The 20141-nt window shown below is 42.4% G+C and overlaps 1 protein-coding gene across 2 annotated transcripts; it reads left to right on the top strand.

The window, feature by feature from the left end:
* Window positions 1-6611: 6611 nt before the first annotated feature.
* On the top strand, window positions 6612-19784 carry skilb (SKI-like proto-oncogene b). 2 transcript variants are annotated; one of them, XM_053611719.1, is made up of 8 exons: window positions 6612-6778; window positions 9705-10959; window positions 14031-14108; window positions 14214-14302; window positions 15692-15852; window positions 15945-16150; window positions 16526-16711; window positions 18244-19784. In XM_053611719.1, exons 2-8 carry the CDS (start codon window positions 9838-9840, stop codon window positions 18448-18450), a joined length of 2049 nt encoding a protein of 682 aa, XP_053467694.1. In that variant the 5' UTR covers window positions 6612-6778; window positions 9705-9837; the 3' UTR covers window positions 18451-19784. The 2 variants fall into 2 exon arrangements, with proteins under 2 accessions (XP_053467694.1, XP_053467695.1); XM_053611720.1 differs by having other exon boundaries at window positions 6613-6778; window positions 15692-15831.
* The last annotated feature ends 357 nt before the right edge of the window (window positions 19785-20141 follow it).

Below are 20141 nucleotides of genomic sequence, written 5' to 3'. Positions count from 1 at the left end.
TATTATTATTAATATTAATATTATTATTGTTCTTGTTGTTGTTATTATTGTTATTATTATTATGAATAATAGTAGCCTATTAATTCACTGAGACAATGCACACTTTTTCTCATTTTTTTCAGTAAAAAGGCCTTTACAGTTTTTGTTCCAAATCCTGAGAAAAGGAAAGAAATTCTGAAAAGTGATTTTATTTTGTTTTACTTTAATTTATTAATATTTTTTGTGCCTCCGTTTTATTTCTTGCTCTAAAGCTGCTCTAAAACTTTCCTCAAAATCTTGGATATTTAATAGTTCTAAGTTTTCTGAAAGGGTTCTACATGAATCTGTCTCTGAAAGAAAACACTCCGCTGTAGAGTAAGTTAAAGGGTTCTCCCAAGGGCACAGGGCCCTTTAGGGTACTACAGGGAACTCTGATAACATATCTACTCCGACGTGTGAGACGTGCAGTGAGTTATGTCTCCACTACACCCAGTCCTGTGGGTAAGACACACACACACACACACACACACACACACACACACACAGAGAGAGAGAGAGAGAGAGAGAGAGAGATGACTGCAGATGTGTAATGTCCACATGGTGGCGCTGATGCACTTTAGATTGATCTTTACTGGCCATCGATGGTGTGTTGGGGGGGGCAACACTGGAGCAAGTCAGACTAAATCAACAGAAACACACACAAAAAGCTTTGAAGGTAAAAAAATAAATAAATAAATAAATATTTTTTACATAAAATAACACTGATAAAACAAAAGAATGCTGTAGTTTTATTTTATTTTGCTTTTATTTTATTTCATAAACATACAGTTTTCTTTTTATTTTTCTTTCTTTCTTTTAGTTTTATTATATTTCTATTCACTTTCCTTTATTATTATTATTATTATTATTATTATTATTATTATTATTGTTATTGTTATTATGTGCTCTTTCTGATTATTTTTAAAGCATGTTATTCAATAATCAGACTGAAATTAATATTGAATAATGATAACACACTCCAAGAGCTTTAAGAATCTTCTAGTAGGTTTTTTCCAACAGATGTTCCAGATGTAGAGGAGCTCGAAACATCAGATTAATTTAAAAAAAAAGGAAATATTATTTATATTGTTCTATTTCAAACTCAGACAGATGAAAATGATCACTCATTACATTTAATTACTTATATTTAAGAAATTCTAAAATGTTATAGTCATATATGAGGAAGATTGAATGGATGCTTTATGGATCGTTAAAGGTTCTAGATGTAACTTTTTCTTCTAACAGTGTCCCTGGCTAGAGTTCACTCTAGCAGCACTCTTTTTTCCTCTTGGAGAACCCTTGAAGGTTCTGCGTATAACACTACAATAAAGAGTTTCCCTTTCTGAAATGGTTCCAAGTATAACCTCTTTAAGAACTAGAACCTGTACTAGAACTAGAACCATCAAAAGAACCCTTGTAGAAGATTTGGTGTGATTTAACAATTAAAAAAACATTCAAGGGTTTTTTGTGTCATAAAGAAGTTCTAGCTGGAACTGTCTCTGTCAGGGAAACACTCAGCTGTAGGAACGTGTAGAATCTTTAGGAGCGAAAAACAAAGAACAATCAAATGTTCTCGATTTAGATCTAGACCTACTTCTAACAGTGTCCCTGTATAGAGTTTACTGTAGTGGGGGTAGACCCTAACATCCTAATGGATCCTTGGCTTTTCCCTCTTGGAGAACCCTTACATGTTCTGTGTATAACATTAAAACAAAAAGATTTCCTTTTCCATTTATAACCTCTTCAGGATACTAGAACCAGCAATCATTCAAAGAACCCTTAATCTTTTGTGCTAACATTTTTAATAACTAAAATAAAACTCAGTTATAGTTCTCTCTGGCATGAAACGCTGCTGTAGGGTTCTACCTATCTGTAGGAGGGAAAAACCAAGAAGCCGTAAAGGTTCTAGATTTAAACTAGTAATTACTGAAGCAGCAGGTATTGATAAAGGAACTTGGAATAATACAATGGAGTACTGTTTAAAATTAAGCATCACATTGAAATGACCTATTTTACATATTTAATAATGTTTAATGATGATCTGCTCCAGTAGGGAGTCGAGATGAACAGACTACAGGACGACTAAAACCGGTGGAACCAGATGGACTCTATTATTATTACTCCTACTTCAGCTACTCGGAGCTCAGCCACGTTTCCTGATTTATTTCCTCAGCTGGAAAAAGAAATGCAAATCTCCTCCTGAATGTTAGAATAAACACAAGTAAAGAATTCAGTTCATTACATTTGCTTTCAGCTTCTTCATGTCTTTTGTGTGTTTCTTTATGTTCACAGTCAGAACAGCAGCTCTGACAGCCATGTAGAATCCTGCATTCTGATTGGTCAGGAGGTGTTGATTAGTTTTCTATAACAGCAGCTCTGACAGTAGCACAGCTGTATATCACAGCTTTATTTATAATTAATGTGCTCGCTCTAATACGTTATCGTTCCTATAGTAACGGCTCATTCTCATGGATGTGTAGTTGAACACGTACTTGAAATAAAGTGATGTTTAATTAACGTGTATGGAAGGAGTCTCCAGTGTCAGTGCTGTGTAACAGTCAGAGGCAAAGCTGTAACTTGAAGTTTTCCCACATCTTCAGGACAGAGGAGTTTACACTTCTTTAACAAGCTGCAATTTTATTTTTTTGTCTTATTAACTTTAAAAGACAGAATAAAGAGAGAGAATAAAGAGGGAATAAAGAGAGGGAATAAAGAGAGGGATGGGGAGGGAACGGGTGTTTATAGCTGCTGTAACGTAAGCGAGAACTGGAACTGACTCGTTTCACCGACATTCCACAACATTAACTGTAACTATAAACAGATAAAAAGTACAATGTGTCATTGAAAATGTTATTGTTGTCAAATTGTCAAACTTCACTTTGTTTTGGTTTATTCTTTATGTAACTTATGAGACATTATAAAGCAAAGTAATAATGGAGTTATAACTAGATGAGAGTGAACAATGTTAAGACATTGGACTTCTGATCAGAAGGTCATGAGTTCAAATCCCAGTCACTGCTGGACCCTTGAGCAAGGCCCTTAATCCTCATCTTCTCAGTTGTATAAATAAGATAAATATATAAGGCCGTAAATGTAAATGTAAATACTAACACAAACACATTCCACAGACTTACATTTGTTTTATATTGTTGTACATACTGTAGAAACTTTAATGGTTCCTCTCTGGGGACAAACTGAACAACTGAAGAGTGAATAAACATGGCATTACTGTTGTGTTTATGTGGTGGTGTTTATGTGTAAATAAACAACATGATTATGATTAATACGAGGAGGAGGAGGAGGAGGAGGAGGAGGAATATAACTGAACTCCACACAGACAGAGCTGTTATTACTGTGTTATAACAACTGCGCAATCATGACTTTCATTCATTCCATTATATCACTCTGTTCACTCACACTGTTGTGTGTTTCATCCGTTTCCTAGCAACAACATCTTCGTCTAACGCTTTGTTTAGTCCTCAGTGGGTATTTTAGAGCGGTCAACTTTCCAAAAATACAGAGAGACAGAGAGAGAGAGAGAGAGAGAGAGACAGAGAGAGAGAGACAGAGACAGGGAGACAGAGAGAAAGAGAGAGAGAGACAGACAGAGAGAGAGAGAGAAAGAGAGCGAGACAGAGACACAGAGAGAGACAGAGAGGGAGGGAGGGAGGGAGGACAGACAGACAGGGAAAGTGTGTGTGTGTGTGTGTGTGTGTGTGTGTGTGTGTGTGTGAGAAACAGAGGGAACATAGTGTGATGGTCAGTTGCATTTTTCCTGCATGTGGTTTGGACTTTTTCTCCGTTTCCATTCCCCGCTGTTCGAGTTCTGTCATTCTGCAATTCTGTAGACGAGGAAGTTCTAATCATGACAAATAAAAGCACTAAAGAACTCTGAGATACAGAGAGGGAGAACTGAAGGGTTCTAGATAAACACTTTTTAAAAGTGTACACTAACACAAACACATTCTAATGCATTTTCAACAAATACAGACTTGCACTTTTTTTGAGAAAAGGGTTCTTTAAAGGGTTCTTTGGATAGTTTAAACACTGTATTTTATTAAATGTCTGTGATGAAACAGAGTCAGCCTGTATATACAGACAAATCTGCACGAGACTGTTCTACCCGTTTAGAAGAAAAAATAACCCAAGGGTTCTTGAAGAGCTCTTTGGATATTTAACGGTTCCTCTCTAAATACTTGAAATCCTTTAGCAGAGATAACTTCAGCCTTTAAGGACTGCCCCAGAGGTACAACTAAAGAACATTTAACAGATTGAACCTTTTTAAGAGGGTTTGCTAAAAAAAAAAAAAAAACGAAAAAAAAGTAAAGCATTACACTCTTATGGGTCAAAGGGTTCTTCAGTTGGAGTTTTGGATAGTTCCGGGTTCTATCTATACAGACTTAAACTCTTAGAATCTTAGAACTTTCTCTGATGGTTCTTTTTTTAATCGTCAATTAAATGATTTTTATTGTAATAGGTTTTTTTTTTAACAGTGACTTCCCGGAAAGAACCCACGTCTCGCTCCTGATGTTCACGTTTCTCTGCTCGTGGCTGTGAAACCTGTACAGTGTCCTGTAGTACCGGTGTGGAGTTTCCTCACGCACCTCTTTAACTCACTCTGCAGAGACGGGTCCCGACTGAAGCATTTATTAGACATGCGGCATAGAAATGCAAAGCCTGATGCAAATGGCTGCTATTTGCACTATGCTAACAGTGAGATAGGACGAGGAGAAGCAGACAATAGAGAATGCAAATGGTCTGAGTTCAGCAGGCTGATACACACGGAGAGACAGACAGAGACAAAGAGAGAGAGAGAGAGAGAGAGAGAGAGAGGACAGACAAAAGACATGCAGATACACAATTCTCATGCATGAAGGAGGAAACCAGAGCTCTGTTTCCTCTCACATCATCATCTGCACAAAACCTTCTGAACAGTTTTAAAATCTTAAGAGCTTCAGTTCAGGGTGAGTCACGTGAGGCAGTCAAACCACATCAAAATAGTCAAATTATCACTGGAAAAGTAGGCCAGTCTACAGGAAGTACATTTATAAACATGTTATAAAACACCACCCAGTCTTTAGCGACTAGTTTAATTTACACTTCCTATAATGAAGTACCAGCACACTAAAGTCTGTGAGTTAATAAATATAAATATTAATTGATATATTCTTTCTAAATGCACATTGAAGTGCTGCTGAAATTAAAATCAGTGTCTGTGGAGTTTGTTTGTTTTTTATACGTGTATCTGTTATAGACACCAATATGTTAGTGTAACTACAAAAAGGGTAGTTTTTGGGATTTTTTTTGGTAGAAACTAAATTTTTTGATGACTCATTCTGTACTAGTGTTCTAGTCCAGTTAAATGCTGTCTAGACTGCATATGCCCCACCCCCGGGGGTGTGTCCTGTTCTACAGTAGCAGCTTGTAAGCAGTAAACATGGTTGATAGTGTGCATCTTCACACACACTATTCCCTTTTAAAAACTGAAAATAAATGTTTGGAGTTTACTCATTTGGAAGTGGGCAGAGTTTGGCTGATTTTTCAGAGGAGTGTTTTACCAAAATGTCCTCAGACTCTTTCCATCATTGTCTCCATCAGTCTGTAATATCGTGTTATCTCCTACTCTGATGCGTCAGATTTCTCCCTATGGCTCTCCGTCACCATCGGCAACGCTGATGCTCGACCTAGACTCAGACATGTACGCCATAACTCCAAACACACACACACACACACACACACACACACACACACACACAAAGTGTTATTATAGATTTAACCAACTAACATATCTGTGTTGACTGGTCTGACCTGATATTTGATTTACTGTGGATGGTGTGAGCAGCCATGTTGACACAAACTCCAGGAGGAGAACTTCCTGACTTTATAAATAGGAATTACAATTCGGTTGTTGTTTTCTTCGGTTATGAGCAGATACAGATACAGATAGAGATGTTGTGTTACGGGTTAGTTACCAGCCCTGATTTTTAACTGTATTATGAAAAATTAAAATGTGTGTTAATGCAGAGAGTAAAGACACACCATCTGCAAACTGCTATTTATTTAATTTATTCAATTAATTAATTTACTTATTTTACTTTTCCAGGTGTGTAAAAGATTCCTGTCGTGCCGCCGCCCCATTTCCCCACAAACTGGTGGGGAATCTGTGTGTGAGGATTTTTGGAGGTACATCCGGGGATTTTTCGCATACTTCTCTTCTCAGACTCGGAGTGTTGGTTGACATGGCGACCGGTAAAGTGGAGCGCGAGGTGCCTACGCGTTTTGAAAAAAAGAAAAAAAAAAGAATAAAATCTATTTATTTTATTTTATTTTATTTTTTTAAAGCTTCGATTTCAGATCTAAACTGAGTGAGTAAATAAATATTATTAAAATATTATGAAGCAGTGAGGAGCTGAGGAAGAAAAGCGAACGAATCCTGAGCCAAAAAAAAAGAAAAGAAAGAAAGAAAATCCAGCCTGCTGTCTAGTCTCGCGTCGGGTGGAAGCGCGCGCTGTCGTCGCCGGTGACGTTTGCAGTCGGGTTGTGGGGAGTGACGTCACCGGTCTATCACCATGAAGCTCGAGGCAGGGTAATTAGAGAGAGAGAGACAGACAGCGTCGCGCGCAGTAAACACCCTGTGACCGATGATATTTTACGCGATTAAATCCGTGTAATCAGCGATTATTTTTCACACACGGATGAAGAACAGTGGTTTAGACTGAACTCAGACCGGATCCGGGTTTAAAGCTTCATTTAAACAAAGGTAAGACACTATTAAAGGTCTCGAGCTGTCCCCCCCCCCACGTTAATTATAATCGCTGTAATGTAAACGTTATTCGACAACACGGTGTACCGGTTTTGTCCGTTCTGTGCATTTAATGTGCCATTTTTACGGTGAATGTCGAACGTCAGTGGTAGAGAATAGACACCGTTTCAAAGATATACAGGCTGTTTGTTTGTTTTTTAGTCCTTAAATGTGGTATAAAGGGGTGGAAATAGTTTTGTTGGAGAATTTACAGCTAATGGAGTCGCTAATGGAGCCATTACGCTATCTGCCCTCAGCAAGTCATGTTTTAATCGCTGCAGTGACGAGTAGAAGGGGAAAAAACGAGCCTTCATTCATAGACAAAACACTAATCGATGGCTTTATTTGTATTATCGAACCAGGAAGGGTTTTTTTCCCTCACAAATGATTGTAGTCGACGGTGTTTTCCTGATTTGTTGTGAAATGCAGAAACGGGGGGGAGTCCCGCAGCGCGCGCGCCTCACTGCTGAATGTCATTACCACAGAACAGAACAGCGCGCGCGGGGAGGGGGAGAGGGGGGAGGGAGGGAGGAAGGGGAGGGGGTTGGGATCGGATAGGAAGGGAAGAAGAAGGGGGGGGGGCATTCGCGGGAAGGGGGAGGGGGGAGGGGGCGCGAGCGAGCGAGCTGCTTTACTGACTGTGAGTGAGGGAGTGAGTAAGCTCCACTCGGCGGAGGAGGACGGGGGTGGCCTGTCTGTCACTTCCAGCTACGTTTCTCTGTGTGACTCATTCGAAAAGGTTTGTAGACACGCTCAAGGTAACAGACACGTGCAAAATGTCGAAAGAAGACATGTTGACCTTTATGGTCCTAGATTATTGACATGAAACGGCGGCGTGTTTTCCGTGTTCACCCCCGTGTTCACCCCCGAAACGCTAATGGTGCGGCCTTTCTCAAAGTCTCTAAATCAGCTCTCTAAGGCGTTAAATCGACTTCCGTTCTGCTGCTGGGGCTTTAAACTACCATTTTATATCGTTTTATACGTGCTTCTAATACAAAGATATAATCCTTTACAATTCCCAATTATTCCACACACACACACACACACACACACACACACACACATATATATATATATATATATATATATATATATATATATATATATATATATATATATATACTACCAGTCAAAAGTTTAGACACACTCATTCTTTATTTTTATTTTTTCTTCCACATTTTAGAAAAATAATAATACAGTCATTAAAACTCTGGAGTAACACAAATAGAACTGTGGGAATTATGTTGTAATAACAAATCCAAAATAATTTAGTATTTTAGCATCTTCAAAGTAGACACCCTTTTTGCCTAGAATTAAAGGATTAAAGGAGTTTCCACCTGTGCAGAACACTTTTCTTTCGGCTGCTTTTCGCTCCAAGTCATCAGTTTAAGATTTTTTTGTAAATAAAATGTTAGTTTTCTAATGAAAGAAATGAATATGTCGGCACAATTATATTTTTGTCTACAACACTGATTTCAAACATTTAATCGCACACCTTCAGATCAAAAGATTTTTAAGCTCATGGGAAACATTTGCTGTCCACATCTTTTGACCGGTAGTGTGTGTATATATATATATACATACACACACACACACACAATGCATATTTAATATTCCTTATGTTTCATTATATGCCACCTTATTTACATAATTCATTTCATTGTAGGTTAATTTATTCTTATATATGTTTCTCTGACTTTAGTATATTTCTGTAAATATTCCAGCACTGCACACTCACCGAGACAAATTCCCGGTGTGTGTAAAACACTGTACCGTGCCCTTTATACAGTACAGTACAGTACAGTTAGCCTCGGATTCATCTGCAGTGAGTCCGAGCTGATTCTGAATATTCAGAAAACAATGCAAATCATTTACAGGTCCATGTTCTACAGGAATAGAATAAAGGACCCATGATGAAAGATTTTGGTCTGGTGGACGTGAAATTTAAAGGGGGGGGGGAGACACGCTTTAAAGATTCCATCACTTTCATTTTAGCATCAGTTCACCCAAACATCGCTCTTATCTAAATGACAGGGAATGAAAATAAAGCTGCGCTGTGCCGACTTGTTGTGTTTTATTATTCCTGTTCCTGGAATCGTAACAAATCGTTAGAAAGGACAATAATAAGAGATTAAAAGATCGTTATCTTTTGGAGATCTTAAATCAGCAGTTTGAAATGTAAAGTTTTGCAGAGAATCATGTTGTGTATCTTGTTGTTTGGCTGAATATATTTTTATATCCAAATGCAGCTGTGTGATGATGATGATAATGATGATGATGATAGCAGGCTTTTGTGCATCATACTTTCCTATAACAGCCCGTCCCCCCATGTGTTTTATTCCTTTTATTCCACGGCGTCAGTCAAAGCTGATATTATAGAAAATTAATCAACACCTTCTGACCAATCAGAATTCAACGTTGCGGTGAAATATTCATGAATGTTTACGAGCAGCGAAGCCTTTCGACTCTGGAGTGAGACTAATTACACTTTATAATCCACCTCACTGTTATTACAGACATGCTGGTGGAGGGGGTAGTTGTAAAGTCTGAGGGCAAAAGGGCAATAGGTTTGCACTCCTCCCCCGAGGGTGTGGGAGGGGGTCTGTCTGGGCATGTGTCAGAGTAAAGGTCATAGGTCATGTGTTGGAGAAATTGTACAGTTACTGCATTGATGACAATCTTAATCACAGCACAGTGATACAGGTATAGAAAACATCATGGATGGTATACTGTTGTAGATAGTAAAATATTGGCACCCTGTCATTGTTACGTGCCATTTAAGAGTACCATGAGCAATAAAACGCAGGTCCTAGAAGGTATATTCTTATTGGAGTAGATGATTTATTTATTTATTTTGTACATTCTATTCTTCATTTATTTACAGTTTTCCAAGACATAGAGCAGAAGTCACCACAATGGTTCTATAACACCTGTAAGATAAAAACACCTCTGAGTAACTGTTGGTCAACCTGAAGTTACTGAAGATCAGTTGTAATCGCAATCACATTCCTGGCAAGATGGCCATGGTGCAGAACAACCGTCCTCACCCTGAGAAGGACCTGGCTCTGCTCAGAGTACCGGTGAAGAGGCTGATGCGAGAGAGGCAGATAGAAGCAACGCCCATAAAGAAGCGCGTGATGGCGGCACTTAATTTGTCATGCAAAAAGGCTTCGGAGTCATCGTCAAGGACTCCTGTCATAAAAACTGAACATGTAGAGAAGGACTCAGAGTTTCTTAACTATCAACACGTCCCAAAGGGACAGGCCGGACGAGACGGCGCTCTGGACCTGAGCCCGGCTTTGAGACACACTCTGGCCCAGTTTACTCTGAGCAGTCAGTGTTCTTTAGGAGGCCCTGCTGCCTTTTCTGGTCAGTACAGCCAGGAGAAGCTGGCTCCGTCTCTCAGCCAGGCCAGCGTGGCAGTCGGGCCCTTACTGGTGCCTCCTGACAGCTCCACAGAGCTGGTGTTGTGCACGCTGGAGGGCGAATCTATTTCCTGCTTCTCAGTGGGTGGTGAGCTGCGCCTGTGTTTGCCTCAAGTGCTCAACACGGTGCTGCGAGACTTCTCCCTGCAGCAGATCAACTCTGTGTGCGATCAGCTCTACGTCTACTGCTCGCGCTGCAACGCTTCCCAGCTGCACGTCCTCAAAGTGCTGGGCGTACTCCCGGCCGGCGCTCCGTCCTGCGGCCTCATCACGCTCACCGACGCCCAGCGGCTCTGCAACACCCTGCTCCACCCGGGAGACAACGTTCCCGCCGGCCCGCATAAAGACCACCGGCTTGCCGAAGAAGAGGAGCAAGAAGCCGAGGAAGCTGGAGGGTTCTGGGTGGAGCATCAGTGCCTGGGGAAGTGCCAGGGCCTGTTCCTTACTCGTCTCTATGCCGCTCCGGGGGCTCCGTGCATCCGATGCTCGCAGTGTCGACAGCTTTTCTGTCCCGAACGCTTCGTGATGCACTCGCACCGGCAACCGGACAAGCGGACGTGTCACTGGGGCTTCGACTCCGCCAAGTGGGCGTGTTACCTCCAACTGGGGCGACGGCACCACGGCACGGCTGACGAGGGGAAACTGGAGCAGCTCCTGGAGGCCATGAAACTGAAGTTCACTGGGAGTCGTCTGGACATGAAGACGTCACATCTGGTAAGAGTCTCGATCTGTTTATTCAGGAAATGGCTCTGTATTCAGTAACGACAGTGAAACTAATTGGGGCAAAAATATAGTAGCAAGAGTCAGGAGCGTGAGTTTAAGAAATTAAATGGATCTTTTCTATCTGTGTGTCGTTATTAACAACAGTGTTTACTGAGGAAAACATTATTCTCCATAAGTCCATGGCTTATTATTCAGTAATTACAATGAGACTAATATTAAAGGTGTAGTTATGGCTCTGTCAAACTTTAAAAAACCCATTTACATCAGAGAATAACGTATAGAATTACACAAAGCCCAAAAAACAGACAGAATGTTTCCCAGATGTATTTACGTGACATGTGAGGCTCGATATAAATCCATCATGAGTAATGATGGTGTTTTAGAGCAGATGCACGATGGAGACGTGTTGGAGAACAACATGTCCCTGCGGTACGCTGTAAATATTTGAACACTGAAGTAAACAGTGAAGTGAGTGAGTGAGTGTGAGGTGAGTTGTGGGCTCGAGCAGGCGTTTCCCCTCTCCGGAGGAAGCTGCAGGACGCTGACGGTTCGGTCAGGGTCGCCTGGCTTTCCTCACTGAGTCTGCACAAACAGCAGGAACCACGGCAACAGGGCAGAGAAACAGAGTGAGGAGTGGGAGGAGAGTGGGCGAGAGAGAGAGAGAGAGAGAGAGAGGGTGGAAAAAAGAGACGGGAAAAAGAGGAAAGAGCTGGAGACACATACAAAGAGAGAGAGAGAGAGGCAGCGAGAGAGAGGAGGATGGTCACATGTGTCTCCAGCCTGCTGCTTTGCTTTCCCCCACCACGGCCCCTGCATTCAGCTTCACTTCCAGCCAATAGAAACACAGACCCCCGGCCCCGGCCTCCTTCACAGCCAATCAGCTTTCAGAGATCCCAGTCGATTCTAGACTCATTATATAACGCTTATCCGGAGACTAAACAACTGTCCGGCGATTGGAGTTCTGGGAAAAACAGCCTCGGCTCTTATAAGAAACGACCACTGAAATGAAAGTCGATAGACTCTTTCAGAGACAAAAGACATAAAACACACACACACACACACACACCACAGACATGACAGACACGTCAGACGTCTGAGAGACGAGTAAAGCGGATATTTCTTACAGCCTCAGAGTTAAATCTCAGCGTAATGAACGATAAAGACCAGACTGCTGACCTTTGGACTCAGCCTGTCGCCGCAGTGTAGAAGGACGGACCGAGCGCTTATTTTCGTCTGAGATGTTATTAATGTTGTGAGATATAAGCGACGCTATCAGCCCTGTTTGTCTGTTTCTCAGAGATAAAGCCGTCGCGACTGTAAACAGGTTCTGTCCTATTACACGCAACAAGAAAGTAAATAATTTATACGTTGTTTAAAAAATGTCACATGAGGTGAGACTAGTCATAACCGTTCACCTTTATACACCTGGATTCTGATTGGCCAGAAGCTGTGGATTAATTCACAGTAGTACATTTTGGTTTATAGTACAGGTTTATATTTTGTTTCTATAGTAACGGCTGATTCACAGGAAGCTGCACTGCAGACGCTCCACGTGAAGAGTGTCTGAGGCGAAATATTCTGTAAGCGTACGTTTATTTATCTGGTTTATGGAAGGAGTCTCCAGTGTCAGAGCTTTGTAACAGTCATCACAGGACTTCTATACAACGAAGGCCTGTTTAAATAACTAGCAAACATCCATAACCAGCTGGAGAATAAATATTGGTACCCAGCAGTATGAGTTGTAAGAATGAAGCAACACGAATACGTTCGTTAAGGCTTTCGTTAATGTTGGTGTTTTTAGACTTATTTATCATGGATGAAGTAAATATTTTTAGTTGTTAGATGTTTATTATTGGGTTCATGAGTTAATGATTTTATCGTCAGTGTAATAACGAGTAATAATGATGACGTGTCTGGAGTTTAAAGCGTTTCAACATTTTCGACGAGGTTAGATCAGATAACTGAATTAGAGACACGGATCTGTCATTAATGTTGGTGTGAGACGGGTTTTTGGGTTCCAGATCAGACCCGTGAGCAGGTCTGAGGTCGGTGATAATCCCCGGCTGTGTGTGTTTTGTGCTTGATGAATGACTGGACTGCTTGCGTCAGATGTTGTAAATTGTCTGGAGCCTTCATGTCGCTGAGGGCCACGTGATCTATCCCACACGCACACACAGACACACACACAGACCCGGACCCGGGCAGGTTCATGCAGCGTCATCTGGAGCCCTCATGCATGACTTCATGTTAAACCTGTTATGGCTGTGGGATATAAAAAGTAAATGGTCCTGTTTGTCTGTGAAAGATAATAATCTGAGTATCTGTGAGATCAGACAGTCAGATAAAACCGTCTTAAAAGCAAAACCTTAGCAGTTTTCATTCACAGGAATTTTTTGTTTTAGGATCCATCTATGTGTGTGTGTGTGTGTGTGTGGGAAAAAGAAATTAGTGGATGTTATCATTGTGTAAGACATGTCTAGACTGAGCCAGCGGGGCCTCCAGGAAGCCAGTCATCCACAGAGAAAGAGAGAGAACAAGAGATAGACAAGATAGAGACAGACAGAGGAAAAAAAAGAGAGAACGAGAGACAGACAGACAGAGAGACAAAAATAGACAGAGAGAAAAATTGAGATTGAGACAAGAGATAGGAAGACAGACAGAGGGAGAGATAAATATAGACAGGTATAGACAAAGATAGAGAGAGAGAGAGAAAGAGAGAGAGAAAGCCAGACATAGACAGTGAGCGAGAGAAAGCATGAGAGACAGTGTCTATTTCTGTGTCTGTCTGTCTCTCTCAACCTCAGAGAGATCGAGAAAAAGAGAGAGTGAGACAGAGAAAGTGAAATGGAGACAAAGTGAGAGAGACAGCAGTCTTCTTCTTCAGCAGTGCCTTCTCAGTTGTCTCAGTTGACAGGCAGAGAGTGAGGTAGTCCATAAAGAAGCATTCAGAACTGTGAGTGAGTGTTAATCCTGTCTCCATACTGATATAAGATCTCTCTCTCTCTCTCTCTCTCTCTCTCTCTGTGTGTGTGTGTGTGTGTGTGTGTGTGTGTGTTCTCCAGGAGACTGCCCGGGTGGAGGAGGGGTTAAATCTGTGTTCTGGGAAAGAGAAAGTGTGTGAGAGCGGTACAGATGGAAAGGTAAAACACTCACTCACCTGGAATCAGTTTTATCTCAGTTTATCTCAACATTTCCTGTCACACACGAAGCCACGCCAGCATCCTTTTATGTCCGTTCCTCTCCAGGTGGGGGCGTTCCCGGGGTACGTGTTCGACCCGTGTCTCCTCACCAACCTGAAGGAGGATCCCAGACACCTCGACCTCATGTGGCAAAGGTACACGAACATTATTAACACTCATTCAGTCTCTGTTCACTCTCTCACTCACTCTCTCACCCACTCACTCTCTCTCACACACTCGCTCTCTCACCCACTCTTCTCTCACTCACTCTCTCACCCACTCACTCACTCACTCTCTCACCCACCCACTCACTCTCTCACACACTCACTCTCACTCACTCTCTCACCCACCCACTCACTCTCTCACCCACCCACTCACTCTCTCATGCACTCACTCACTCTCACCCACTCACTCTCTCACACACTCACTCTCACTCACTCTCTCACCCATCCACTCACTCTCTCACCCACCCACTCACTCTCTCATGCACTCACTCACTCTCACCCACTCACTCTCTCACCCACTCACTCTCTCACACACTCACTCTCACTCACTCTCTCACCCACTCACTCTCTCTCACACACTCGCTCTCTCACCCACTCACTCTCACTCACTCTCTCACCCACCCACTCACTCTCTCACACACTCACTCTCACTCACTCTCTCACTCACTCTCTCACCCACCCACTCACTCTCTCACGCACTCACTCACTCTCTCACTCTCTCACCCACTCACTCTCTCTCACCCACTCACTCTCTCTCACCCACTAACTCTCTCACACACTCACTCTCTCACCCACTCATTCTCTCTCTCACTCACTCACTCTCTCACCCACGCACTCTCTCTCACTCTCACTCACTCCCTGACCCACTCACTCTCTCACTCACACTCTCACCCACCCACTCTCTCTCTCACTCACTCACTCTCTCACCCTCACACTCACTCACTCTCTCACACACTCACTCTCTCTCTCACACTCTCACCCACTCACTCTCTCACCCACACACTCACTGTCTCACCCACTCACTCTCTCACTCACTCACTCACTCTCTCACCCACTCACTCTTTCACCCATTCACTCTCTCTCCCACTCACTCACTCTCACACTCTCTCACCCACTCACTCACTCACTCTCTCACTCACTCTCTCACTTACTCTCTCTCTCTCTCTCAGTCTTCTCGTTCTCTTCACTTTCTCTTCGATTACTCTCTCTTTTCACTCTCTCTCTCGCTCTCTCACGTCAGCTCAGTTTATTCACTTACACCTGTACGTGGTGTGTGTTTGGGTGTAAACAGGGTTGAAGGTGTAAACAGGGTGTATATAAGGGTCCTTGAGTTTTTATGATATAATATAAATCATACTGTAATTTTCTATAAATAAATAACTCCTAAACCATAGATAGAGAAAGCGAGAGATCAGAGAGGAAGAGTGTGATGTAATATTTGTGTACAGTTGTTAGTGTTAGTGGTGAAACGTGGTAAAGACCTGTCCTGTGTGTGTCCCGTGTGTGATCGGTGTTTAACGCGCCCCCTTTTCCTTCCAGTTGGTATCTTTACATGCACGATAAGCTGAGCATCTCCGGCATGGCCCTGGACTCTGCACAAGCTACTGATACAGACGACGACGCTCCGAGAGCAGAGACGCTGAAACCTGTGAAAAAGGCGTGTGAGGAAGCAGAGGAAGGTGAGGGCAAAGCATCCGCAGGTCCGTCACCTCCTCACTGTCTGAAACACAAGTGATGATCATGTGAGCGACACGACTGATTCTTCAAACGCTGCTGTTCTCTGATTCCACAGGGAGCAAAAAAACAAGTCGCCCAGCCAGCCAATCACAGCGCAGCGATCCGGATGAGCGGCCCAGGGTTTCCATAGAAACGCCGGCATGTGATGAGAAGTCTTTGGAGGAGAACAAGGACAGCATGGTAGTGGAGGTGCTTCAGATGTACAACGCTCAGCAGGAGAAGCTGCAGTCCACGCTACGCAAGCAGCAGCAGCTGGAAAAGGTTCTTACACTTCACGTGCGTCATGTGTCTTTAACCCAACGTGCTGCTAACCTCAGAAATGGTGCAGTTTTTAATACAGAAGATTAGACATGAGATTAGAAGAAAAGAAAATGATTAAAATATGCGGCGCAGAATATAAACACACACACACGCATCAGGATGCTAAAGAATGTGAATGGATTTTTGTAGTTACATTAATATAAATATTGTTTATTCTGTAATTAAATAAACATCACATAATGGGTTAAATCTGAACTGCATCGTGTGTGTGTGTGTGCGTGTGTGTGTGTGTGTCACACACACCTCCTCCTCTTTGCTATAATGCACCAAACTTTGTCCTGACCTTCTCCTCTGCTTCTCGTCCTCGGGGATCAGGAGCTGCAGGCTCTGCGTGAGGCCGACGCAGACCAGCTGGGGGAGGTGCAGACGCAGCTGCAGACGGAGCATGCTCAGAAGAAGGAGGTGGAGCAGGAGGAGCAGAAGAGGCTTCAGTGCAGCGTGGAGCAGCAGCAGCAGAGCTGCAGGTGCCGAGAGCAGCAGGAGAACCGTTACTCTGCACAGGTAGAACACCAGCACATGATCACGCACTAACCGGTCCTTTTCCCCTCAGTGTCATCTACTGTTCAAAAATCTCTTCAACCATTTAATCAAGAACCAGCGGTTACCATAGAGACCATACTGTATTAGAACAAGCTCATAAATACAGTATAATTACTAAGTGATGTGTTCTAGAGACTTCATCAATTCCTTCTGACCAATCACAAGCCAGAATGCAGCAGAGCTGTGGTGTTTTCATTGACATGATGCACCATTACTACATCAGAGCTGCCATTTTTGAAAGTTGCTCTGTGATGATGATGATGATGGTTTTTTTAAAGTTGTCATGGTGACTATTCCAGTCAGCTCTCATTTTATGTATGCCACTTTTTGTACAAACACCTTTAATTTCCCTGTGTTTTTATACATTTAAACTTTCAGCAGTACATGAGGAACATTACTGCCCTCAATACAGCCCCCCCATTACTGCTACTGCCCCTGACTACTGCCCTTCTCTACTTCCCCCCTACACCTGACACCCACACCACTGCCCCCGCCACTACCACCCCCCACTACTGCTTCTCACTACTGCCTCTCATAACTGCTAAGGCCCCCGATTACTGCACCTTAATACAGCCCCCCACTACTACTACTACTGCCCCCCAAACTACTGCGCCTCAATATAGCCCCCCCACTACTACTACTACTGCCCCCCCAACTACTGCGCCTCAATACAGCCCCCCCACTACTACTACTGCCCCCCCAACTACTGCCTTCTCTACTGCCACCAACTAGTGCTACAGCCCCCCTACACCTGACACCCACACTACTGCTTCTCAATACTACCTCTCACAACTGCCACTACCCCCGACTACTTCACCTCAATACAACCCCCCCACTACTACTACTGCCCCCCCAACTACTGCACCTCAATACAGCCCCCCCACTACTACTACTGCCCCCCCAACTACTGCCTTCTCTACTGCCCCCAACTAGTGCTTTTCGCCCTACATCTGACACCCACACTACTGCCCCCGCCACTACCACCCCCCATTACCGCCTCTCATAACTGCTACTGCCCCCGACTGCTGCCCCTCACTACTGCCACCCCAACTACTGCCTTCTCTACTGCCACCAACTAGTGCTACAGCCCCCCTACACCTGACACCCACACTACTGCTTCTCACTACTACCTCTCACAACTGCCACTACCCCCGACTACTTCACCTCAATACAACCCCCCCACTACTACTACTGCCCCCCCAACTACTGCGCCTCAATACAGCCCCCCCACTACTACTACTGCCCCCCCCAACTACTGCCTTCTCTACTGCCCCCAACTAGTGTTTTTCGCCCTACATCTGACACCCACACTACTGCCCCCGCCACTACCACCCCCCACTACCGCCTCTAGTAACTGCTACTGCCCCACCACACTTGCCCCCTCACACTACAGCCCCCCACTACTGCCTCCTGCTGGCTCATTTCTGTCACTTTCAGGATATTATTATAATGAATATGTGGTGGTTCTTCTCTCTGCTCTGTGGTTGTTGTAGTTGTTGGAGCTGCGCCAGAGGCTGGACCGCGCTGAGGAGGACCGTGAGGAGCTGCAGGAGGAGCTGAGGCGTGAGCGAGAAGCTCGGGAGAAGCTGGAGAGGATCATCTCTGAGCTCAGACAGCAGATGAAGGAGTCTGTTCCTCCGTCAGCTCTCGACAGCCCACTCTCCAACTCCTCCAGCGACGTCCTCATGTCTCCTCCGTAACCTCGCGTTCACAATGCTAATCATTTCATTTCACTTTTACTTTGTTCACGGACAATTCCTCGAGAACGTTACGTTTTCATCAGCGCACTTCATTATTCCACGGGGACAAATTAAAATGAAAACAAACAAACAAACAAGCATATGTATCCTGGATTTTTTTTTGGTATAAAGAGCATTAACTGCTTTTTTATGTAACTTTTTTTGAGTATGCAAATTTTCATGCATGTGTAATAATCCTGAGAGAGAGTATGTATGTATGTGTGTGTGTGTGTGTGAATTTCAGAATGAAACTGTCAGCGTTGATTATCCCGTGCGCTGACTACTGTTAGAAAAAAACAACAACTAGATTTCAGATTTTTTTTAAAAGTTGTAATGTGCTATTGTTTATTAAAATAAAGTATTTATTACATTGTTTTATTGCTAGATGTTATTGTGAGAAAACCTTTATTTAAAAAAAAAAAACCCGACACGCTTATAGGTATAGGTACGCTAACTTTTAATTTCATGATGTTGATCAGAAGGAGCAGAAATTTTGTGTCATCCCCGTTTAAAATTTGAGCATAACTCCAGAGACATTCCACATGTCCCGAGCAATCTCTTCTTCTCTTCATATCAGATTCTGAATTTTACTCACTGCACCTTTAAGCCATGTCTGAATGTATGATACTGTATGTATGCATGTGCGCTGAAAAAAAATTATATATATATATATATATATATATATATATATATATATATATATATATATATATATATATACACACGGATTATCTTAACTGAGTTTACAGCATCGTATATGTTTTTAAAAAGAATTCTGTATAGAAATGTTTTGTAAAATGTTTCTTTCTTGATTTTCTCTCTCTCTCTGTATAACCTTCTGTTTTCTTTTGAAATTTTTAACAAATTTCTGAAGTTAAAAACATTAAAGATTTAAAAAATGGTTCTTTATTATTGTCACATGATAGGAATTGATATTAATGCCTGTGTGTGATCAGTTTAGATGAACAGGGTTTATTATAAATAAAGAAAGAAAGAAAGAAAGAAGCGTGCTGCGAGAGCGAGTGGAAGTGCTTGTGCTCTGTGATCCACGACAATCAGACTGAATGTTGGATTTCTGGGCCAGAAAGACTTAAAGACTGAGCTGATGGCGTTGTTCCTACCTCAGATGAACGGTGTATGAGTTGTGTATTTGTGTTTTCATACAGTGTGGACTGATGGAGCGCTGAAATTACCTCTTTGCTGTTTCTATGCTGCTTTCTGAGAGAAGTGTTATGGGCTTTTTCACGTCGCCTCGTCGACTGATGCATGTTGAACATTAAGGTCAAAGAAAAGCAGATTTTCTTTCCCCCTTATAAATATGCAGAGTAATCCTTTCTTTCTTTCTTTCTTTCTTTCTTTCTTTCTTTTTCTTCATTTCCTTTCTCTAATGTGTGCTGATGGTTTCTTTGTGTCACTCTCACACTTTTCTGTCACGAGGATCAGAACTGATTCTGTTATAATTTATCATTGAGATTAACAATAAAAATAAACAATACTATATTTAACAGATTTATTATTTCAGAGCAGGTCATTATTACATAAATAATCTATACACATGACTTTCTGTATGTTTTACACACGAGTCCATATTATTATATTACATTAGTGTATATTTTAGATTATTTATTGACATGTAAAGAAATAGAAACATT

Source organism: Ictalurus furcatus, chromosome 23 (genome assembly GCF_023375685.1).
Source record: "Ictalurus furcatus strain D&B chromosome 23, Billie_1.0, whole genome shotgun sequence".
Lineage (NCBI taxonomy): Eukaryota > Metazoa > Chordata > Actinopteri > Siluriformes > Ictaluridae > Ictalurus > Ictalurus furcatus.
Note: the sequence above shows the minus strand (reverse complement) of the source record. Positions and strands in the feature narration are given on the sequence as shown.